General features: G+C 43.2%; 2 protein-coding genes across 2 annotated transcripts; both read left to right on the top strand.

The window, feature by feature from the left end:
• Nucleotides 1–354: 354 nt before the first annotated feature.
• Nucleotides 355–1,308, top strand: LOC110551036 (olfactory receptor 2V1-like). Its single transcript, XM_021641367.1, has one exon. The coding sequence runs from the start codon at nucleotides 355–357 to the stop codon at nucleotides 1,306–1,308; it is 954 nt and encodes a 317-aa protein (XP_021497042.1).
• An 11,383-nt stretch (nucleotides 1,309–12,691) lies between these two features.
• On the top strand, nucleotides 12,692–13,627 carry LOC110551022 (olfactory receptor 2M3-like). The gene has a single exon (XM_021641350.1). It carries the CDS (start codon nucleotides 12,692–12,694, stop codon nucleotides 13,625–13,627), a length of 936 nt encoding a protein of 311 aa, XP_021497025.1.
• Nucleotides 13,628–25,308: the final 11,681 nt, after the last annotated feature.

The following is a 25,308-nucleotide window of genomic DNA, read 5'->3' as shown; positions in this document are numbered from 1 at the left end:
TGTTTTAATCTTTAAAGGCCTACACATTTATTCTAAACCAAGTTGTATTTTTAGATGACAACATACTGGTCAGTGGTGGGGCACGCCTATAATACCATCGCTTGGGAGGCAGATCTCTATGAGTTCAAGGCCAGCCTGGTCAACAGAAGGAGTTCCAAGACAGCCAGGGCTGTTACACAGATAAACCCTATCTCCAAAAACAAAAACAAACAAACAAACAACAATGCACTGGACAAAGTTACAATATCTTCAATATTATATTAACTGTATATCATTATATGTATATGTGTATGTGTATGTAAGTGATAATGCTGATTTTATAAAACTGCTTTCAGATCCCAGCGCTCCCCAACAATGGCCTGGGTGGGCAACCAGACTCTCATCTCCCACTTTGTCCTCCTGGGCCTCTTCACCCACTCTCCACTGCATCTCTTCCTCTTCTCCATCATTATGGTCATGTTCCTGGTGGCCCTCTCTGGCAACGGGCTCATGATCCTCCTCATCCTTACGGACTCTCGCCTGCACAGCCCCATGTACTTCTTCCTCAGCTGGCTGTCACTCATGGACCTCATGCTCATCTCCACCATTGTGCCACGGATGGCTGCAGACTTTCTCACGGGCCGTGGCTCCATCTCCTTCACAGGCTGTGGACTGCAGATCCTCTTCTTCCTTACCCTCCTGGGAGATGAGTGCTTCCTGCTGGCCTTCATGGCCTATGACCGCTATGTGGCCATTAGCCACCCACTGAGGTACTCTGTAATCATGAACCGCCGTGTTTGCTGGCTCATGGTAGCAGGGTCTTGGCTTTTTGGTCTGGTGGATGGGCTGATCCAGGCTGTTTTTACACTCCGCTTCCCCTACTGTGGTTCCCAGGAGATTGACCACTTCTTCTGTGAGGTCCCTGCTGTGCTCAAGTTGGCCTGTGCTGACACCTCCCTCTACGAGACCATGATCTACTTCTGCTGTGTCCTCATGTTGCTCCTGCCCTTTTCTGTCATCTCTGCCTCCTACCTCCGGATCCTGGTGGCAGTGCTGCGCATGCGCTCTGCAGAAGGCCGGCAGAAGGCTTTTGCTACCTGTTCCTCTCACATGATTGTGGTCTCCCTCTTCTACGGGGCTGCCATGATCACGTACATGCGGCCACAGGCCTACCACTCCTCCAAGCAGGACAAGGTGGTCTCTGCCTTCTACACCATGATCACCCCCATGCTCAACCCTCTCATTTACAGTCTAAGGAACAAAGAAGTGACTGGGGCCCTGAGGAAACTCCTGGCAAAGTGCCCCTGTGGTGGTGGGGCTCTTGGTTGAGGTTGGTGTCTGAGGATGGGAGCTTATAGAAGATGAGAGCCTACAGAACATGAAGGCCTGCGTCAGTCAACCACGGTTTGACTCGGGGAGACACAAATGTACCCCACTAGAAACACATGCTCACATTTATGTTTTCTTCATTCTTGAACATTTTTACTGCGTATAAAATCATATGCTGACAAATTCATTTTCAGCTTTTAAATGTCTTTTTATTAGCTTCTCTAGTTACTCTTGAAAAGAACTCAAGTGTGTATATTAAGGGAGAGCCTATATGTTAAGGTTACTTTTGGCTGTTTTAATCTACACATTTTGTTTTCAGCAACTTGTAAATGCTACATCTCTGGTGTGGGCTTGTTTCTAATCAACGGACTTGAATTCCCCTAAGATTGTTGGGTCCTTGGGTTAATTTAAAAAACAATGCACACAAATAGCTGTCAAATTTATGGGCTTTTGTTGACTTGGTGCTTGTTTTGTCTTTTTTAACAGGGTCTCACTAGGTAGCCCAGGATGGCACAGAACTCACTATATAGCTCAGGGTGTTCCTTCCTCAGCCTCCTCTGTGCTAGGGCTGTAGCACTACAAGGTCCAACTCTTTTTTTTTTTTCTTAGACTCTTTGGATGGATATTCTACAGACACATAGCCATCACAATTATCCCACGACATGTGACCTATTGCCTCCAACTTAACAATTTAAGACTACCAGAATGCCCAATACGGGTATCTGATGCAAGTTGTAATTCTTTCATTTGTCTTCATTTGCTTTGGTTCTTCAATTCTTCATTAGCCCACTTTGCAGTTCCAGGGTCAGCACTCTAACACAGAGGCCAAATCTGGCCCATTGGTTGTTTTGATCAATCCTTATTAAGCTTCGTTAATGCTAAAACAAAAGTTGGGTAGTTGTGGCATCTCTGTGTGCACCATACATCCTAAAACACGGGCCCTCGTCCCTTTTTAATAAAAGCTTATCCACTTCCAAGATGGCTCTTATTACATAGCATAATCCAGCATTTCAGTCATTGCATGTCTCAAGTCTAGAGTTATTTTATTCTTAGGGCCTCCATTTCTCTTTCAAATATATTTGAAGATCTCCAAATGTTCAGTTAATCTCATAGTCTTTACATTCATTAAACAACTTATGAGGTTTAAAGTCATGATTTATTTCTAAACCTATATGATTTAGAAATAAATCATTTGTTGGTCTGTCTTTCTGGATGGCTTTTCTCTACACACGTCATGTTTTATTTGCTTTTTACATGTCCTATATTTTCTGACATTGTTATGCACTTTGAATAAAAACATATTGAAGACAAAACTAGACAGTTTTTGTTCTATCCATTTTGTTTTGAGGGAGAATGTCATTTTTCAAATTCACTGTTAATTCATTAACTTCCAGGTCGGTCCTTTTTGGTTTAAAATGAGATAATCTTCTCGTCACCACAAACTCTGATTTCTTCTATTGTGATGCCTGCTTAGGGTATGTGTTTGGTCATTGTAGGATTTGAGCTGCATGGAGTTGGATTCCGCCTTGGGTGGCCTTTGTTTAGTTCCATGTGCACCTCCAGCAGGGCCCTGACTAAAATACAACTGAGAGAACTGTTGTCACTTTTGAAGCTGAATTTCTTCTATGAATTAACAAAATATCTCTGGGAAGAATATTTAAATTTACCTGGAGACAAAGACAGCAAGATTACAAGTCAGAGGCCAGCCTGAGCTGTATAACAAGATCCTTTAGCAAAAGAAAAGGTTTTAACAAAAGATGTTTATATTTGGGATTCTTCCAGATTTCCAACCAGTTTTACCAGCCCATGAACAGCTAATCAACCTTGAATTTGGTCTGCAAGGTTGAGAGATAGAGGATACTCTATGGGAGAATTAACCTCCTTTACACTATGGGGGAAGGAAAACCAATGAAAGAAATGGAAGTGTGTCACTATGTATAGCCAATATCTACATGGACATGAGCGTCAATTCAATTCATCTATGAAGGGATTCGCCTCATGCCTACCTGGTGCTTTAACTCACCTTACATAGTCATCATGACTACCTTGTGATATGTGAGTCAGTGCTTTCGACTCAGCTTACGAGAGGGATTGATCTACAACTCGGTGGCAGAATTCTTGGCTAACATGCGCAAGGCACAGAGTTCAATCCCCAGAAGAGCAGGCAAAACCACCCCAAACAAAAATACAGATGAGGAAATCATGATGCAGGTGAATGTTGTCCTAGGTGAGTGTTACATGGAATAGAAAGCACAAGAGGGCAGAACGGCACAGAACTAAGCAGTCACACATTCCATTTGTCTTCATACTATAAGATGGAATCTCAGGATCATTTCCATTTGCATTTCCTTGATGACTAAGGATGTTTAGCATGTCTGTGTTTCTCTACCATTTGATATTCCTCTGTTGGCAATTCTCTGTTTCACTCCGTACCTTACTTTTAAATTGGATTATTTGGGGTTTTTTGGTGTTTAATTTCTTGAGTTCTTTATATATTCTGGATATTAGCCCTCTATCGGATGTAGGGTTGGTGAAGATCTTCTCCCAGTCTATAGGCTGTCGTTTTGTTCTACTGATAATATTTTTTGCTTTGCAGAAGCTTTTCACTTTCATGAGGTCTCACATATTAGTTGTTGATCTTAGAGCCTGGGTTGTTGGTGTTGTCAGGAAGTTTTCTCCTGTGCCAATGAGTTCAAGGCTCTTCCCCAGTTTTTTTTTTTTTCTTTTTCTAACAGATTTAGTGTGTCTGGTTTTATGATGAAGTCTTTGATCCACTTGGACTTTAGTTTTGTGCAGGATGATAAATATTGATCTATTTGCATTTTTTTTTACATGCGGACATCCAGTTAGATCAGCACCATTTGTTAAAAATGCTGTTTTTTCCCCCCATTGTATGGTGTTGGCTCCTTTGTAAAAACCCAAATGTCTGTAGGTGTGTGGGTTTATTTCTGGGTCTTCAATTTGATTCCATTGATCCACCAGTCTGTTTCTATGCCAGTACCATGCAGTTTTTATTACTGTTGCTCTATAGTACAGCTTGAGATCAGGGATGGAGATACCTCCTGAAGATCTTTTATTGTACAGTACTATTTTAGCTATTCTGAGGTTTTGTGTTTCCATATGAAATTGAGAATTGTTATTTCAAGGTCTGTAATGATTTGTGCTGGCATCTGGAAGGGAATTGTATTGAATTTGTAGATTGCTTTTGGTAAGATGGTAATTTTTACTATGTTAATCCTACTGATCCATGAACATGGGCGATCTTTCCATCTTTCCATACCTTTTTCAATTTCTTTCTTCAGAGACTTGAAGTTCTTGTTATACAGATCTTTTACTTAGTTAGAGTTACACTAAAATATTTTATGGGCTTTTTGGCAGCTATTTTGAAGGGTATTGTATCTCTTCTCTTCTTACCCCATTTATCATTTGTATACAGGAGAGCTACTGACTTTTTTGAGTTAATTTTGTCTTTAGCCACTTGCTGTAGGCTTTTATCAGCTGTAGAAGTCCCCTGGTAGAATTTTTGAGGTCGTATATACATACTATCATGTCATCTGTGAATGGTGATATTTTGTCTTCTTCCTTTCTGATTTGTATCCCATTTGATCTCCATTAATTGTCTTATTGCTCTAGCTATGACTTCAAGCATTATACTGAAGGGATACAGAGAGAGTGGGCAGCCTTGTCCTGTCCCTGATTTTAGTGGAATTGCTTTGAGTTTCTTTCCATTTAATTTGATGTTGGATATAGACTTGCAGTATATTGCTTTTATTATGCTTAGGTATGCACCTTGTATCACTAATCTTTCCAAGACTTTTATCATGAAGGGGTTTGAATTTTGTCAAAGGCATTTTCTGCATCTAATGAGATGACCATGTGATTTTTTTTTCTTTCAGTTTGTTTATATGGTGGATTACATTGATGGATTTTTTTTGTATCTAGAACCATCCCTGCATCCCTGGGATCACATTTACTTGATCATGGTGGATAATGTATTTGATGTGCTCTTGCATTCTGTTTGCAAGTATTCTACTGAGTATTTTTGCATCAATGTTCATAAGAGAGATTGATCTGAAATTTTCTTTCTTGGTTGAGTCTTTGTGTGGTTTAAGTTATCAGAGTGACTGTGGCTTCATAGAATGAATTTGGCAATGTTCCTTCTGTTTCTATTTTGTGGAATAGTTTGAGGAGTATTGGTATTAGCTCTTCTTTGGAAGTCTGGGTCTGGTAGAATTTGGGTTGAAACCATCTGGTCCTGAGCTTTTTTTTTTTTGGGGGGGGGTTGGGAAATTTTTGATAACTATTCCTATTTCCTTAGGGTAACAGTTTCCTTAAACTCTTTACCTGATCTTGATTTAGCTTTGGTAAGTAAAATCTATTGAGAAAGTTGTCCATTTCCTTTAGGTTTTCCAATTTTGAGGACTATAGGCTTTTGAAATAAGACTTAATGATTCTTTGGATTTTCTCAGGGTCTGTGATTATGTCTCCCTTTTCGTTTCTGGTTTTGCTAATTTAGATACTGTTTCTCTACCTTTTTAGTTAGTTTGGCTAGGAGTTTATCTTGCTGATTTTCTCAAAGAACCAGCTCTTAGTTTTATTGATTCTTTGTATTGTTCTCTTTGTTTCTAAGTTATTGATTTCATCCTGACTTTGATTATTTCCTGCTGTCTACTCCTCTTCGTGTGCTTGCTTCTTTTTGTTCTAGAGATTTTAGGTGTGTTTTTAAATTGCTAATATGAGTACTCTCCAGTTTATGAGTACTCTCCAGTTTAGTGCTATGAACTTTTCCCTTAGCTTTGCTTTCACTATGTCCCATAAGTTTGGGTATGTTGTGCCTTCATTTTTATTGAATTCTAGAAAACTTAAATTTTCTTTATTTCTTTCCTGAACCAGTGGTCATTGAGTAGGGATTCTTTTCAGTTTCCATGCATTAATAGGTTTTCTGTTGTTGCTGAGTACCAGATTTAATTCATGGTGGTCTGATAAGATACAAGGGGTTGTTTTAATCTTCTTGATTCTGTTGAGGCTTTCTTTGTGACCAAATATTGGAGAAGGTTCCATGAGCTGAGAAGAATATATATTCTTTTGCTTTGGGGTAAAATGTTCTGTAGATATCAGTTAGGTCCATTTGATTCATGACATCTGTTGGTTTCATTATTTTTCTGTTTAGTTTCTGTCTTGATGATCTGTCCATTGGTGAGAGTGAGGTGTTGAAGACTCCCACTATTAATGTGTGGGATTTGATGTGTGATATTTTGTCTTTAGTAATGTTTCCTTTATGAATGTGGGTGCCCTTGCATTTGGGGAATAGATGCTCAGAATTGAGACTTCATCTTGATTGATTTTTCCTTTAATGAGTATGAAGCGTCCTTCCCCATCTCTTTTGTTTAATTTTGGTTGAAAGTCTATCTTATTAGATACTGGAATGACTACTCCATCTTGCTTCTTGGGTCTATTTGCTTGGAAAACCTTTTTCCAGCTCTTTACTCTGAGGTAATGTCTATCTTTATGCTGAGGTATGTTTCTTGTATGCAGTAGATTGGTAGATCCTGTTATCATAACCACTCTGTTAGCCTGTGTCTTCTGTTTGGGGAGTTAAGGCCATTGATGTTGAGATATATTAATGACCAGTGGTCATTATTTTCATGTTGCTGGTGGTAGTGTGTGTGTGCGTGTGTGTGTGTATGTGTGTTTCTTTTGGTTTTGTTGATGTGGAGTTATTTGTTTCCTGTTTTCCTGGGTGTAGTTAGTCTCCTTAGTTTTCCTTCTATTATCTTCTGTAGGGCTGGATATGTGATTAGATACTGTTTAAAACTGTTTTTGTCATGGAATATCTTGTTTGCCTTGTCTATGGTGATTACAAGTTTTGCTGGGTATAGTACTTGGGGCTGACCTCTGTGCTCTCTCAGTGTCTATAAGATATCTGTCCAGGCCCTTCTTGCTTTTAGAGATTCTTTTGAGATGTCAGGTATAATTCTGATAGGTCTGCCTTTATACATGACTTGATTTTTGACAAAGAAGCCAAAACCATATAATGGAACAAAAATATTATCATCAACAAATGGTGCTGGTCTAACTGCATGTCTACATGGAGAAAAATGCAAATAGACCCATACTTATCACCATGTACTAAAGTAAAGTCCAAGTGGATCAAAGACCTCAACATAAAACTAGACACACTAAATATGTTAGAAGAAAAAGTGGAGAAGAGCCTTGACCTCACTGGCACAGTCAGTGCCAGTCAGACAATTTCCTGAACAGAATACCAACAGCACAGGCTCTAAGACCAACAATCAATAAATGGGACCTCATGAAACTGAAAAGCTTCTGTAAAGCAAAGGACACTGTCAGCAGGACAAAATCACAGCCTACAAATTGGGAAAGGATCTTCACCAACCCTCTATCTGACAAGGGCTAATATCCTGACTGGTCTTCTAACTCTACCTCTCTTTCCATAATTGGATAAAGTATGAAAGCCTAAATATATATCCTAATTAACTGTGAGGAGGACATCTCACTTCTAGTCAGCCAGACTCTAGCATCTCGATGCCAACAGCCCTGAACCTTACTTACTTCATTCCTCTTCCCTCTCCCATTTTAGAAATGGTCTCACTGCGGAGCACTAGCTGGTCTGGAAGTTGCTCTGTCCTGGAAGGTCCAGGATGTCCTTAACCTCAGAGACCCACTTGCTCCTGCTTTCTGAGTGCTGGGACTAAATGCCTGTATCACCATGCTCAGCTATCTCTCCCAACCCCTGCCACCAAGTTTGAAGCCTTGGACTACCAATCAAAACCCAAGTGACAGTAACTGTCTCCCTTGCAACAGGAACTCTGGGTAAATAGCTTTGGGTTTTCTTTGATTGGTCTTTATGACTTTCCACAGTTCTCAATGATTATTTGGTTAGTGAGTGGTTGATCAAGAGTGGGATGTGAATTGCAGACAAGGATCACAGAATACCTGACCTGGTCAAGAGCTGGTGATACAGTCTGCAGGACAATACTGGCTCAATGTGTGAGACCCAGGGCTTGTTCCCCAAGGCCAAGGATGAGAAATTCATCAGGACAGGGTGGACTGTTCTCTACATCCATCTATAAAAGGCCATTTTATATGGTCATCCATCAATAAAAGGCCCAGAGTGCAGTCAGACATTCCTTCTGGCACTCAGTGCTTACCCCGGGACAAGGTAAAGACAGCTTGTGGGGAAGAATAAGTGGTATCTCATGCAATATCCCATGGGGGTCTGCTTCTTTGTTTTAATGGGAGTCTAGGGTATTTTTCAAAGTTAGGGCTATGGGGAGTGAACTTTGTCCTGGAGCCAATTCATTATTTGGGCTTCTGTTTTGTCACAGAGTATTTGCCTATTCCCTGGTCTCATTAATATCTGGACCTGGTGTCCCAAGACATCTGCCTTGTATAAACCTGGGACATGAGCTCATTATCAGTTTTTAAAGAACAGAAGACTACCTTGAGTGGTTAGATCTATAAATGTACATCTGGAGCTTTGGAGTGGAGGAAAAAAAGAATCTAATTGTCCTTCCCAGGACCAACACTTATTCATACACTACACCAAAGACTGGATGTGCAGAGTGAAGTAGAAGGTGAACTGAGGGGAGCTGGTTGGGGGTTATAGGTGTTGAGGAGGTGAGGGAGGGTCTGAGAGAGGAGGGACTGCAGGTGGTCAGGAACTGGGAAGAGCTGTTCTGACTTTGACCTTTTAGTTGAAGGTCTCTGTAGAAAGTTGGGCTGGCTGCTCTGACTGACAAAGGTGTTGGAAAGCAGGAAGATGGTACTCTTGGTTTTCACAATGGTGAAATAGTTGTCTCTGTTCATCTACTCTTAGGCTCTGGCCTGAGTTCCAGGGTCAGCACATAGACTCATTGAGTCCTGAGCACATGGGTGTCTTTTGTACTCTGAATCCCTCAGGGTGTTGGCCTGAGCAGGTCTTGACCTCCAGGCTATGCTCTGGCTTCCTTATGGTCACGTGTCTACAGCTTGCTGTGTCTTAGATCTTTCCTCACCAATTTCCACAACCTTCTGATTCTCTTCAGCTTTTCTGCTACCATCAAACTGAGAACAGTTATAGACCCAGACTGCCCTAAAGCAATGTTTGTAAACCTGTTTACTGCCCCTGCAGTTCATCCAGGGAGCTGAAAGACAGGAAATGGTGGAGCCCCATCCAGATCCAGCAAATAAGAATGCCAGGAGGATAGACCAACAAATTTGCTTCTTTAATTTGTTTTTGTCCTTGTTTTATTAGTTTTCATAGACAAGGTCTTGCACCTGTAGCCTAGGCTATCCTGCAACTCTGCATTTCTCCTGCCTCAGCCTCCTGAAGGACAAGATTAGGGATGTGGATCACCATGCCTGGCAGGTTTTGCTCTTTTAAAACATGTTCCCAAGTGTTGCAGAGACACAGCACAACTGAGAACCACACACATCTCCCTCCCTCAGAAGTGCAGAACTGTCTGTGGTTAGGAAATGGAGGAAGTTTGTTGTTCTTTGAATAAGCCTGATAAGCTAGCAGATGACTCTTCAATCCCCAAAGGAAACTGTCGTGATGATCCTGCTTCTGCCCATAAAACCTCTCATTTCAAGTCTGTTTGAGCATTCTGTGCCTTGCTCTGATACTTTTATTAAGTTTATATTAAGGATTCGCTCCTCTCCATCTTCCTTACTCCCCCATGTCTATCTATGTATCTAAGACTGTCTTGCTCTTTAGTCCAGATAAGCTTCAAACTTGTGATCCTCCTGCCTCAGCGTACTGGAGTTACAGTACGCTGTACCACATCTGCTTAGTTCTAGTTGATGAAATAATGTTTGCATATGTTTCTTGGGCTATAGTATGATGTTACATGTGTACACATTACAGAATGCTTAAATCAAGCCAATGAGCATATGTGTTACATCGCTTCCTTCTTTCTTTCTTTGTGGCGAGAATTTGTAAGCATTGTCATCCTTAGCAGCTGTGCAACGTGCAGCATTACTTTGAACTATGCTCACTATGCTGTGCAGTAGATAAGAAAACCCATCCTCCCCCTCTCCCCCCGCACTCAACTTTGTGCCCTCTGACTTGCTTCTCAGGGAACATTTTGGATTCTGACAGATGATACAAAAGGTGCGCCCTTTTGCTCACCATTTTGGAAGTGAGCACTGGCCCGATTCTTCCTTCACAAATTGGGCGAATGGGACAGAATAGTCCCTGGTTCACCCAGATTAACCACTAAATAAGGCCAGTTATATCTGACCATGACACACACAGGCTTTTCTTCAGTACCTGACCTCATGTTTTCCAAAGTCCATGTAGCAGGATAATACAGACACATGGACATACAGAAGGGCTCAGATCAGGTGGACTCTCTGACGGAGAAACTGCAGCACCCTGGAATCTCCTCGTCTTCATTTTGAACAGTTGGATAGTGACACAAGGTTTTTGCAGAAGCTGAACAAGGAGTTGGGGATGAGATACAGATGAACCAGGAGCCTTGGCTATCATACCACTTAACAAAGAGACAGGTTTACCCATCTTAGGAGGTGTGGTCTCTGTACGGGAGCAGTCTTCAAGCTGTGAGCATCTGAGGGGCAGAAAGCTATGGTGGGCATTTTCTGTACATGCTTTCACTATTTGCACCTGGGTTAGGAGGGAAGTTGTGGCATTTCCCTGAGCTTAGCCCAGGGAGAGCTTTTCTATTTTCCAGGAGCCTAAGGTACTGGGGTCCTTGATGTGGCCATGCCCATGTCAACATCACACATTTACACAGGATGTCACTCACTCCCTACACAGGTCATGCCTTACTACACAGGTCCTTTAGGGTGAGTGGACACAGGTCCTCAAAAAAGAGGACTTGATTGTCTCATTGTCAGACATATTGTATCCTAAATTTGTTTGCTGACTGAGGAACAATCTGATAAATAATTGGCTTTGAGTAAAGGAAAAGTAAACTTCTTCCATCTTCCTGAAAGGAAGCAATTTTGTATTTCAAAAGGAGCTTCCAGGCTCCAATTAGGTTCCTACTGTACCCCAGTGACTAAGATAAGGGCACAGTCTTCACTTTTTCCTTTTTTCTTTTTCATTCCTCCTTCTTCCTTTACACCTCTCCCCTGGCCCTCATTCCCCAGGAATGCACTCAACCCAGGACCTCAAACATACTGAGCAAAGGTGCCAACACCGAGATATAACACAAACCCATCTTCTCTTTCTTTCTTTCTTTCTTTCTTTCTTTCTTTCTTTCTTTCTTTCTTTCTTTCTTTCTTTCTTCAAACAGAGTTTCACTATGTAGCTCTGGTTATCCTGGACCTCACTATGTAGAAAAGATTGTCCTTGAACTCATAGAGTTCTGCCTGTCTCTTCTATGCACATGCTGAAATTAAAAACATGTGCCTTTACCCTACCCTATTTCTTGATACTGCTTTTCAAGAGATATAAATACCTTAGGTCTTGTAAATAGGTATTCCTGAGTCAGAAACATTGCTAAGTAAGAACTTCACTAATCTTTAGAGAGATTCCAAAAGAGCAGGGCTCAGTAGGATACATGGAGAGGTAGACGGCAAGAAGATCAAGAATTCAGGGTCATCCTTGAATACATAATGAGTACAAGGTCAACCTTGGCTAGAGATTTTGTTTCAACAACAACAGTTTTAAAAGACTGACATACATACCACTTAGAAGGAACTGACTTTTCTTTTTCTACAGTATGTGCTCTAAGACAAGGGGCAGCGAGGAGTCTCCCCACCCAAAACACACTGCCTTTTACAAAATGAATGAACGTGTTTGTGTATAATGTATCTGAGGGGTGCATGTGTCATGGCATGTGTAGGGAGGTCAGAGGACAACTCTATGGAGTCACTTCACTCCTTTGACTTTTCCTTGGCCTCTGAGATCATTCAGGTCATTAGTCATGTACAGAAAGCACCTTTACCTGCTCAGCCACCTCTCCAGCCCTCTTCCGTTATTCTGAAAAAGGGGAAGTCATCCTTTTGGTTTTAAATTGTATTTATTACTGTTACCCATTCCATCTGCTCTTCATTCTCCTCCTGTCTCTTGGGTCTCCCATGCTTCCCTTTCATGTCTCTGAAATCTACAGCCCCTTTTCTAAAAGCTATTCCACCCAGCCTGCCATTTGTTTACCACTGATCCTTCCTTTACTCTCCATTTCCCCTACCTATGTCCTCATTCCTTCCTCCCTCAACAGAAATAAGGGCCATTTTGAGCTTGGTGCACATGAAAGCAGGTTAGAGAAAATTGATCTTTTGCTGCATGTGGAAAGGGCTACTCAGTGTCAAAGGGCTGGTCTTTTCCTTTTTTGAGGAAAATATTTTATTTCATGCCACTGAGATGTCTAATAAACCATTGTTTGTTTGCCTTTTTTGTTTGCTTCTCAGGGACATGTCAGAGGTGCTCTGGAACCATTCCTCCCTGTCTGGCTTTATCCTTGCAGGCCTGTTCAGCCACTCAACTTATGACTCCTTCTTCTTCTCCTTGGTGCTTCTGGCCTTTGGGACTGCCGTGCTTGGTAACACCCTCCTCCTGATGCTCATCCAGGCAGAAAGATGCCTGCACATCCCTATGTACTTCTTTCTCAGCCAGCTCTCCATCATGGATTTGACTATGACATGCACAGTGGTGCCCAAGATGGCAGCCGACTTTCTCTCAGGCAGGAAGCTCATCTCCCTGTGGGGCTGTGCATCACAGATCTTCCTTGTGGTCACAGTAGGAGGAGCTGAGTGCTTCCTCTTGGCAGTCATGGCCTATGACAGATACATGGCTGTCTGCCACCCACTGAGGTACCCAGTGCTCATGAACTGGAAAGCCTGCTCTTTTCTGGCCTTGGCATCCTGGATGGGTGGGATGGCAGACAGTGTGATTGACGTGGGTGTGGTCTTCAGCTTCCCCTATTGTGGATCTTTAGAGGTGGACCACTTCTGTGAGGTCCCTGCCCTGTTGCGCCTCTCCTGTGCTGACACCTCACTATTTGAGGACCTCATCTATGCATGCTGTGTGGTAATGTTATTGCTTCCTCTTGGGATCATTGTGGCTTCCTATGCTCGGGTCCTCACAGCTGTGATTAGGATGCCCTCCACTGAGGGGAAACAGAAGGCCCTCACCACATGCTCTTCCCACCTGGCTGTGGTGGGCCTCTACTATGGGGGAGCCATATTTAGCTACATGCAGCGGGCCTCAGCCAGAACACCAATGGGAGACAGAGCCACCTCCATCTTCTACACAATCCTCACCCCAATGTTCAACCCACTCATTTACAGCCTGAGGAATAGGGAAGTAACCAGTGCCCTGAGGAAGATGTTGGGGAGGTGGGGCATGTAGCCATCCCCTGCACATCTTGCTCTAGTTGCTTGTCTTATCTGACCCTTCCTCCTTCCAGGCTCTGTCATTCCTATTTTTCCTTTATGCTGTTTTGTGGCCTCTCTGGCTAGGTAGGACTAGGCTGTGAGCTGAGAGTAACCTGTGAACACATAGGACCCCTGAAAGGATGATAGATTAACAACGGTTCTTGTTAGCTTCATACTATCCTTTCCTCCTATGAGACCCACCATCTTGAGGATTCATAGCCCACTGTGAATTTAAGAACCAGCAGACTCCCTGTCCATGTTGTCTTGAGGTTGGCAGGCACAGCCTTCCCTCCAGGCTTCATGCTAAGCTGAAGATGTGGCGCAGTTGGTAGAACACTTACTGAGCATGTCCAAAGCCCTTGATTCCATTCCCAGCACCTGAACCAGGCATGTTAGCCCTTGATTATAATCCTTGCTCCTGTGAGGTAGAGGCAGGAGAGCCAGAAATTCAAGATTATACTCACCTACACACTGAGTTCCAAGCCCAAGTCATGAGCTGGCCCTGTTACAGACAAACAAACAAGGAAACAAACCCAAAGAAACCATGGTGACTCAAGACTGGAAAGCTATTCACAACTCACTTGCACATTGAAATGTGGAAGACAGACCTTGGTTTATGTAAGAACTGAGAAACTTTGGGCAAGGTCATGTGGACTTCACCTTCCTCATCTGTATAACCATTATTGTTGATAAAATCACCGCAGAGTTTCTAGGCATTCACTAAAAACTAGTTACTCTCTGTGAAACTACATTTTATATGTCTTGTTATGTAGTTTGAAATGTAGTTTGTATCTTTCCACAATCATACTTTATATTCTCTATTAAAAGGTAGATTTTCAGTGTGTTGCGTAGGCTGACCTGGGCTCCAGCGTCCTTTGAAGTCATTGGGACTGATACTGGACAGAAGGACATTGTAACATGACAATAGCAATGAGACCAGTTCACACATTACAAGCAAAACAAGCAAAAGGTGTTACAACATCAGTCCGATCTGGGTGACTCAACTACAGCTAAAAAGATCTCTGAGCCTCAGTCCAGGCCAGGCTGCAGGTCACTGGACAAAAGGGGAAAGCAGGCTTTTATTGACTCTAGGGGCATGAGCTGAGGAATGTTAATTGTCCATTGGTCAGGGCCGTGGTCTCTAAAATTTGTCTTCTCATGTGCAAGCTTTGTGACCTTGTACTTGACGGGCTAGTGAGCGCTGGAGTTGGACTTTCATCAGGAACTTTCCTCACTTGGTGCCATTGTCTTGTGTAAACATCCCTGCTTGATGACAGGCTGGAGGTCATGCACTGTTTATGTTGACAAGAAAGCAGAAGGTCAAGGTGGAAGAAACACATGCTGGCTCCAGTGGGCAATAAGCCAAGTTAACTGGGTATTGCAGTCCTGAACACATTTCCCAAATGGTCAGCACAGCCCATGTGCAGAGCTGAGCAGTGTGCTCAAGGGTTCTGAAGCAGCGAAGGACATAAACCCACTATACAGACAGAGATGCCAGCCTTTCATCCCAACTGAGCCATCATCTACAACATCTACAACTTCGAATGAAGAATCGGTGTTTTTAGCAAACACAGCCCTCAGGATTCTGCAGAGCAAGCTTGGCAACGATGATCATAATTCACACGTGAGAAGTGTTGTCTAGCGTGAAGCTGGTGGGCAGCTAATGGTGGGCAGCACAGTTGCTCTGTAAACCCTCTGGCTTTCAGGGCTAATTCAGGGTTTTATAGCAAAATCATGGAGTGTGTATAGAATGGAGAAAGAGGAAACCACGCATTATGCTCTTACAGTGTAACATGCTGCGAGTCCAGACTTTATTCCATCACCTTGGGGTGTTCCTTGTTTCAGGACTATGGACACTCACCTGCCTTTGTTCTGTTATCATTTATTGATGTCTGTTGTGTGGGAGATCAGGTCCATGCTTTACACATGGTAGGCTGGGGCTCTTTTACTGAGCTGCACCCTTAGCTGGGCTTCGTACCTTATACATAGCATCACGGTATAGAATCTATAAGAAAGCCACATGACACCGATTCCTAGGTTGATCTTCAGCTTTCTGCAGACCTAAGTAACAAGTAAACGTGGTATACATTACAGGTGTGTGAAGTGGATGTTTGACTGTACTCACATCAGGAACCAGTTGCTGCAGAATGTGGCAATCTCTTCCAGGCAGAGTTCAGGCTACGGGAATTACAGAGACTATAAATAACTCACTCCATACCAGTGGCCCTCAACTTGTTGCTCATGACCCCAAAGACCTGTGTAATAATACACAGGCATTTATGTTACCCTCCATTAGCATAGCAAAATGATTATGAAAGAGCAACTGAAATAATTTTATGATTGGGGGTCAGCACAACAGGAGGAACTCTAGTAAAGGGTCCCAGCCTTAGGAAGGTTGAGAACCACTGGTCAACCAAGAGAGTTCAAGGGCAGATTGAACACCATATTAAACACACATCCCACCACAAAGCTCAACCCCAGACCCAGAGTGTATCTTGGTCATTGGAACCACAAGATAAACAGCAATGACTTGTGATAGGACCACTGCAGACCTGAATCCACCAAATGAGAAACAGAAATGATGTGATTTGAGACCAGTACAGACAGGAATCAGTGGTTCACTTTAGTTTTGAGAAAGTAGTTTCTATTGCTTTGTTTTATATGAGATAGTACCAGGTTCTATTATGGCTGACCTCAAACTCTCTATACAGACAATAATGACCCTAAACTCCTGGTCCTTCTGATTTTCCTATGTGCTGGGATTATAGGCATGGGCTACTACACCAGGCACAAGCACAGGAATTGACCTCTGCCAGGACAGAATATCTATGGAGACAAATATTCAGGAGCAACTTAGGAAGTACTCTTTCGGTATCTTGTCCTTGATAATCTGCCTCATTTCACTGTGCATCTCAGTAGGAAAATGAGGTCCAGCCTTGAAGTTATGATAATCCTATTCTCCTGCCTCAGCACCCCGACACCTAATTGCTGAGATTGCAGGTATTTGCCACCATACCCCTGTCAAGAGATAATGTTTTGATCCATATTTTCAGTAAAGATCTCCTTTAAACACATTGGATCAAAAAAAAATACTTAACTATTCCAGCACACAAGAGACCTCCACAAAATTCCCTGCCCCCTGAGGTGTGTCAGATAGCGTGTGGAGATAATGGTAAAGAAGAAAACATGGTCCAGCTCTTAGTTTAATGTCCAGCCCATGAATCAAAGTGTTCTAGTTAGAAGAGGCAGCTGAAAGTGAGTTCTAGAGTGGAGAGACAGAGGGAGAATGAGAACTTGTTAGCCAGAGGGAACCACACCCACCTCCTGTAGGTTCTAGTAGGCCAGTGTGAGGAGTTAGAGATCTGAATGAGAAAGAAGAGTTGCCCTGGGTTGATTTGTTTGTGTTTGGGATCCAGGGGACCAGGCCCTATATAACCTAGGCTGGCCTCAATCTCATTGTCTGCCCACATGCTAGGTATCAACATACCCAGCTGACCTGTTTCAGAACAGCCAGGCTTGGGCAGTGAAGGAAAGTATCAAAAACAAACAAACAAACAAAAAGCTGGTAAAAATGGAATGGAACAAGGGGCCATGTTTCAAGCCCCAGAAAGCAGCAGAACTTGGCAGTTTGGGCCACATGGTTCTGGCTTTAGAGTCAAGGAGAGAAGAAAGGGGTCATGGAATCTCCCTTAGGAACTAAGGGAAGTTGATGAGGCCCGGAGTGTGAAAGGAGTGTCCCAGGAAGCTGTGAAGATGAATCCTCAATTGCCTTGGAAACCCCCGAGAAGTTAGAGATGCCAGAGCCATGGGAAACCTGCCAAGGAAAGCTGCCAACAGGAAGTGGAATCAGCCCAAGATAAAGAAATGTGTTGTAGTCAACACAGCTGAAAGAAGTTAGAGATCTAGAGAGTGTGTTGACATCAGACCTAGAGATTAACAGTTTGAATTTTGCCCACCTCATTTTTAGTCAAGCTGTGGTCTAGTATTTCCTCTCTATGCTGCCTTCCCTATGTTTTGGAATGAATGGCAATGTATATCTTGTGCCGTTGTAGGCTGGAAATATGTGAGTTTTAAAAAATCGATATTATAGGAAATACAGTTAATAGACTGTGTGAATCGCAAAGAGACTTTGAATTTTATTTTATTTATCCCATTTATAGATTGTCTCCGGGGTCAATGAATTCAAGGCTCTTCCCTACGTTTTCTTCCAACAGATTTAGTGTGTCTGGTTTTATGTTGAGGTCTTTGATCCACTTGGACTTTAATTTTGTGCAGGATGATAGTTATGAGCCTATTTGCATTTTTCTACATGTGGACATCCAGTTAGACCAGCACCATTTGTTGAAGGTGCTATATTTTTCCCATTGTGATAGACTATGGGGACTTTTGAAGTTATACTAAATATATTTTGCATTATGTATGGCTGCAAGCCTATGGAGGCAGGGTAGTGGAACGTGATGGTTTGAATAGGTATTTCTCCCCACAGAGTCATGTGTTTGAATGCTTGGCCATAGGGAATGGCACTATTAAGGTGTGTCACCTTGTTGGAGTAGGTGTGGCCTTGTTGGAGGAGGGATGTCACTGTGCACGCAGGCATTGAGGTCATATATGCTGAAGCTACACCCAGTGTGGTACACCGTCTTCTTCCACTGCCTGTAGATCAAGATGTTGAACTCTCAGCTCCCCCAGCATCATGCCTGCTTACACACTGCCATGCTTCCAGCCATGATGATAATGGACTACGTCTCTGAAACTGTAAGCCAGCCCCAGTTGAATGTTGTCCTTTATGAGAACGCTGTAGTCATGATATCTCTTCACAGCAATAAAACGCTAACTGAGACACACCCATATGAAGACACCACACAAACATACACACACACACTGATACAGGCAGAGGGAAAGAAAGAAAGACAGAAAGAAAGAAAGAAAGAAAGAAAGAAAGAAAGAAAGAGAGAAAGAAAGAGAGAGAGAGAAAGAGAGAGAGAGAGGGAGGGAGGGAGGGAGGGAGGAAGGAAGGAAGGAAGGAAGGAAGGAAGGAAGGAAGGAAGGAAGGAAGGAAGGAAAGCAGAGAGGGGTACAGAGAACACACCAGGCTGAGAGTCTCAGGAGCTATGCCAGGATAGATTCTAGCATCACAGGCTGGAAGGTAACAGTGTGTACTCTCTTACCTCCAGCTTCTTTCCATTTCTACTTTGCAAAGAAGAAAGGAAGCAGATGTTGCATGATCATCTGGTTATAAAGTGAGCATGAGAAGGATGGGGAAATGGCATGGGCAGAGAGAAAGTCTTTTGGGTTTTAAGGTGACAAGCTCAGCAGCTTAACACTAGTGCATAGGCAGAGAAGAAGCCAACATCCTACCATCCATCTGGGAGTCTGAGACATAAATTGGTGTTTAACTAGGCCTCAGGAGTTCTCTACTGGTCTTTAGCTACTCTTACCTCCTTGCTTCAGTTTTGGGTCAGGATTAATGGTCTGGTCCCATCTCTCTAAATCTCTTCTACCTTGTGTCTCTTGCTGCTTCCCCAAATGTGGCCCATTCACCATGGGGTCTTCTGGTTAGGAGGACCTGGCTTCGAAGCAGTCATTGGTCCAGGGTTTTTTCCCCAAGAGAAGGAAAGCAATGAAGTAAGGATAAGCTAAGAACTTGGTACCCAGGAGTCCCTTATGTAGTCCTAGAGAATGGGCAGGGGCAGGTGTGGCTGCTGGGCACAGGCCTGGGCACCCAGAGGAGGAGCCTCTGCAGCCTGTGGGGCTGCCCAGGTTTCAAAGGACAGCATTGCTACTAAGAGACCGTAGGAGTGCGTGGGGCCCAGAAGGCAGGCATGCCTAGTGTGGATGATCCCTCTGACTTGAGAGATGTCCTGTCTTTAGGTGTAAGACAGTAGGTTTAGTGAATAAACACCGGGGCCTTTTTTAAAAAAAAAATGATATATTTACTTACTGTAAATGTACACCTGCATGGCAGAAGAGGGCAGCGGATCTCATTATAGATATCTGTGAGATGTCATTCCACTTTCTGGGAACTGAACTCAGGACCTCTGGAAGAACAGCCAATGTTCTTAACCTCTGAGCCATCTCTCCAACACCTCTCCTAGGTTGGGAGGGCTCTTAAAAATGACTTTTAAGGACTCGGAGAGATGGTTCAGTCATTAAATGCTTAAGACTCACAAACCAAAATGTCAAAAGTGAGATTTTAAAATCTCAGGAATGGAAATGAAGAAGAATTTAAGTGGGGAGGAAACGTCTCATCCTGAAGGCTATTAGGAGAAAGGACAGAGTGAGTCACTTAGGAGACATGAGTGTCAGGACAAGAAGGTTCCTAATTGCTCTGGCAGTACCTGTGTCAGTGGCTGTGATCACTGTAGATGAATTGGCTGAAGGAGTTTGACCCATAGCTGAGGCTGAAGAAGAGAAAATAAAATGTTGGTTGATTCATTTCTTTATGAAAGGAGCTTTTCATACACAACATGATAAGGCTTCCTGGGATGTACTTTGCAGGCCCATGTATGAGGAAGGAATGTAACGATCACAAAGACATGGATAAGAAATGAAATCCAAGTCATTCCATTATGCACAGATCTCAGACAGAGATTACGAAATATGATTCTGGCCGCTCAATAGTCCTGTTTTAGGAAGGCAGGTCAAGGCCTGTGTATAGTTCCTGTGCAGGTGATCTGGCATCTGGTATACCTAAACTCTAGATGGAGTCAGCAGATGAAAACCAGACCCTTTAACCCTTTTCTGTCTTTTCTTCCCTTTAACCTTTTCCTCTCTGTCCCAACTCATGGCAGCATCAGAGTAACAGAAAGACAGACATAAACAGAAGACAGTGAAAACTCACAGTTCATATTCACGTGTTCTGTTATTCAGATTGGACCACACATGTTGTCTCAGGCAACTGACAAAATTACAGAGGTAATACATGTGTGCACCCTTGAAGGACTAGAATCATGGCTGTATGAACACACGTGTGTACACGTGTTAACCGTCTGAGTCTGTCACACAGACACGAACATTCTCCTTTATTTCTAAAGAGTGTTTTTTGTGGTCTTGTTAGAAGACATTTTTTTTTTTTTACCTGAATTAACTCACATTTTTCAACCAGAAATAGATGTGGGGAAAACACCCTTGATTATAGTTCTCACATCCCCACCCCCATTCCCAGGGACTCTTAAAATAGCGTAAGACAGTTAACTGGTGGCGATAATCTGGCCTGAACTGGGGCAATGCATATCAAAGAAGTACCCTGCTAACCTCTGGTGTCTGTTCTTCATGAAAGTTTCCAGCTGGGCTCTGCAGCTCCTCAGAGCACACCACGGGGACCCCTCCTGCAACCTCTGTATCATTGAGCCACAGACTAAAAAAGACCTTGAGATAGAACCTAGTCTGGTACATTTATGACCAAAAACTTACTGACTAATGGTAATTTATTTCTCCTTTTCAGTGCCTGAATGGATACTCAAGTATGCCCAAGTGTATGTATGATATGTGCACAAAATATGTCACAGTAAAAAAACAAAAAACAAAACAAACAAACAAACAAAAAAACCAACTAAGTAGTTATCTACGTCTGTAGCACGAGCAGTGTTACCCAGTGCTGCTGCTTTGTTTGTTTGTTTGTTTGTTTGTTTGTTTGTTTGTTTTTAGAGACAGGGTTTCTCTGAAGCCCGACCAAGCTGGCCTTGAACTCACAGTGATCTGCCTGCCTCTACCTCCCTGAATGCTGAGATTACAAGTACGTGCCACCACGCCCAGGGAAGAAAGCTGGTTTTCACGGTCCAACTTAGTCAGATATTTATAGTACAGGACGGCCTGAAACTCATGGTGATCTTCTTGTCTCAGACTCTAGAGTGCTAGAATTATAACGAGGCAAGAATTGACTCAAACAGTTGTTCTCTGATCACCACAGGCATGCCAGGGCACATGCATTTGCACACACACACACACACACACACACACACACACACACACACACGGCAACACAGATAATAACATTTTAAAAGAATACAAGAAGAGAAATGGGAGGGACATTGACATTGCAGACATGAAGAGGCACGGCCACAGGCTACTGCTGCAGCATCAGGCAGAGTTCACACAACCGCAGAAACGGAAGCATCGGGGTTGAAATTAAAAGTGGTTTGGATAGATGGAGAAGTAAAAGATGAAGACTATGGAGGAACTCAGCTTCCTGATGGCTGTGGTGGTGCCCACCTGTAACCCCAGGCTCTGCAGATAGGAAGGCAGGAGGATGCTGAGCTTTAGGACAGCCTGGGCTACATAACAAAACTGGTCTCAAACAACCTAACAATCAAGGAAACACACCAAAGAGCCAAGTTTTCAACTACTGTATTTGAAGCAAATAGTACTTTAAGTTGACCAAGAATCATCATTATTATTTAGAAATTCATATGTGCATTGAGAGAGATACTTAGACGCACCAAGTGTTGTTGCCTGTGTGGGCAGGGCCGGAGCAGAGCGGGAGTGATGCAGAGAAATGATTTCCCTTAAGTAATATTGGCTTTCACAAGAGTGATTTTTTTCTTTTATCTTTTAAATTTTAATTTTTATTTTTTGGAGTGCAGGCATAAGCTGTGCTCCTGTTAGCCAAGACCTCCAACAATGAGCCACACAGCCAGCTCATATTCATACAGACTTTTGCACATGGCTTCAGAGATTTCACCAACCCAGGAGGAACACGTGTGGAGTAGGGGGTGCATTTCCCAGTAGCTAACAGACACTGTCAATATTCACATTTGGTATTCGTATTATTCATTATTCAAATTTTCCCTAGTAAACATGTGAAAGTTCACAGTGATTTTTCTACTTCCTCCACCCCTCCATCCCTCTCTCCCTCCATCACTCCCTCCTTCTCTCTCCTCTTCTTTTCTTACCTACATCTCTCTGGCCATTAAACCTAGAACCACTTATGTACCAGCCATGAGCCAAGCACACCCAGGAACTCTACCACTGAGCTACATGCCCACCCTTTTAATAACCATTATTGAAAATAGTTGGGCTGTCAGCAAGCAGGCCTCAGTAAGCCTCTCGCCTCTGCCCTACTTGGAGCTGCAGATACAGGAATGCGTGCATATGGGACACCAAGCTTATTATGTGGATCTCCAGTCCTCATGATGGCACAGTAAGAGCCCTTAACTGCTGAGGCATCTCTCCTGCACCAAGATTGCCCTCTTTAGTAATAATCTAGGAAGTTAAACAGTAGTGGTCATCACTAAATGGCCAAGTCTTGACAAATAACCAACGGTTCTTCTAATCCTACCCCTGCTTCTGCATTAGGACCAAGTGTGAAAGCGAAAATATATATATTCTAACTAACTGTGAATGGGCTGACCCCTAGTCAGCCCAAATCTAGCCTCTGCATGCCAACAGCACACAATAAGAACATATCTGAATTTTACTTTTTCTCTCTTTCCTTTTTGTATTTTAGAAATGGTCTCACTGTGGGGCCCCTGCTCTTCTGGAACTTGCTCTGTAGGTCCAGGATGTCCATAAATTCAGAGACCCACTTGCTTCTGCTTTCTGAGTGCTGGGACTAAAGGCCTGCATCACCATGCCCACTTTTCTTCCCCAACCCCTGCTACCATATTTGAAGCCTCAGACTGCCAATCAAAACCAAAGTGACAGTAACTGTCTCCCTTGCTACAGCAACTCTGGTTTTCTTTGATTGGTCTTTATGCATTTCCACAGTTCCCACTGATTATTTGTTTAGTGAGTGGTTGACCAAGAGTGGTATATAAAAGTATGGGGTGTGAACTGCAGACAAAGATCACAGAATACCTGACCTGGTCATCCATTAATAAAAGGCCCAGAATCTCTAAGAGATCATCCTGAGTGAGGCATCCCAGAAGCAGAAACACACACACGGTATATACTCACTTCTAAGTGGATACTAGACCTATACGATAGGATAAACATACTAAAATCTGTACACCTAAAGAAGATAAACAAGAAAGAGGACCCAGATGGGATGGACATTGGAAGTAGGAGAAAACAAGTAACAGGACAGGAGCCTACCACAGAGGACCTCTGAAAGACTCTACCTAGCAGTGTATCAAAGCAGATGCTGAGACTCCTAACCAAACCTTGGGCAGAGTGCAGGGAATCTTATGAAAGAAGGGGGGGTTAGTATGACCTGGAGAGGACAGGAGCTTCACACGGACCAAATATATCTGGGCAGAGGGGTCTTTCTGAGACTTTCTCCAACCAAGGACCATTCATGGAAATAACCTAGAACCCCTGCTCAGATGTAGCCCATGGCAGCTCAGTCTCCAAGTGGGTGTCCTAGTAAGGGGAACAGGGACTATTTCTGACTGAACTTAATGGCTGGCTCTTTGACCTCTCCCCCCCTCCCTGAGGGAGGAGCAGCCTTGCTACGGCACGGAGGAGGACATTGCAGCCAGTCCTGAAGAGACCTGATAAGCCAGGGTCAGATGGAAGGGGAGGAGGACCTCCTCTATCAGTGGACTTAGAGAGGGTCAGGGAAGAGATGAGGGAGGGAGTGTGGGATTGGGAGGGAATGAAGGAGGGGGCTACAGCTGGGATACAAAGTAAATAAATTGTAATTAATGTAAAAAAATAAAAATTTACTTAAAAAATAAAATAAAAGGCCCAGAGTGCAGTCAGACATTCCTTCTGGCACTCAGTGCTTACCCCGGGACAAGGTAAAGACAGCTTGTGGGGAAGAATAAGTGGTATCTCATGCAAAATCCCATGGGGGTCTGCTTCTTTGTTTTAATGGGAGTCTAGGGTATTTTTCAAAGTTAGGGCTATGGGGAGTGAACTTTGTCCTGGAGCCAATTCATTATTTGGGCTTCTGTTTTGTCACAGAGTATTTGCCTATTCCCTGGTCTCATTAATATCTGGACCTGGTGTCCCAAGACATCTGCCTTGTATAAACCTGGGACATGAGCTCATTATCAGTTTTTAAAGAACAGAAGACTACCTTGAGTGGTTAGATCTATAAATGTACATCTGGAGCTTTGGAGTGGAGGAAAAAAAGAATCTAATTGTCCTTCCCAGGACCAACACTTATTCATACACTACACCAAAGACGGGATGTGCAGAGTGAAGTAGAAGGTGAACTGAGGGCTGCTGGTTGGGGGTGGTAGGTGTTGAGGAGGTGAGGGAGGGTCTGAGAGAGGAGGGACTGCAAGTGGTCAGGAACTGGGAAGAGCTGTTCTGACTTTGACCTTTTAGTTGAGGGTCTCTGTAGAAAGTTGGGCTGGCTCCTTAGACAAAGGTGCTGGAAAGCAGGAAGATGGTACTCTTGGTTTTCACAATGGTGAAATAGTTGTCTCTGTTCATCTACTCTTAGGCTCTGGCCTGAGTTCCAGGGTCAGCTCATAGACTCATTGAGTCCTCAGCACATGGGCGTCTTTTGTACTCTGAATTTCTCAGGGTGTTGACCTGAGCAGGTCTTGACCTCCAGGCTATGCTCTGGCTTCCTTATGGTCACGTGTCTACAGCTTGCTGTGTCTTAGATCCTTCCTCACCAATTTCCACAACCTTCTGATTCCTTCCACCTTTCTGCTACCATCAAACTGAGAACAGTTATAGACCCAGACTGCCCTAAAGCAATGTCTGTAAACCTGTTTACTGCCCCTGCAGTTCACCCAGGGAGCTGAAAGACAGGAAATG

The sequence above is a fragment of the Meriones unguiculatus genome, chromosome 11 (genome assembly GCF_030254825.1).
Source record: "Meriones unguiculatus strain TT.TT164.6M chromosome 11, Bangor_MerUng_6.1, whole genome shotgun sequence".
Classification (NCBI taxonomy): domain Eukaryota; kingdom Metazoa; phylum Chordata; class Mammalia; order Rodentia; family Muridae; genus Meriones; species Meriones unguiculatus.
Note: the sequence above shows the minus strand (reverse complement) of the source record. Positions and strands in the feature narration are given on the sequence as shown.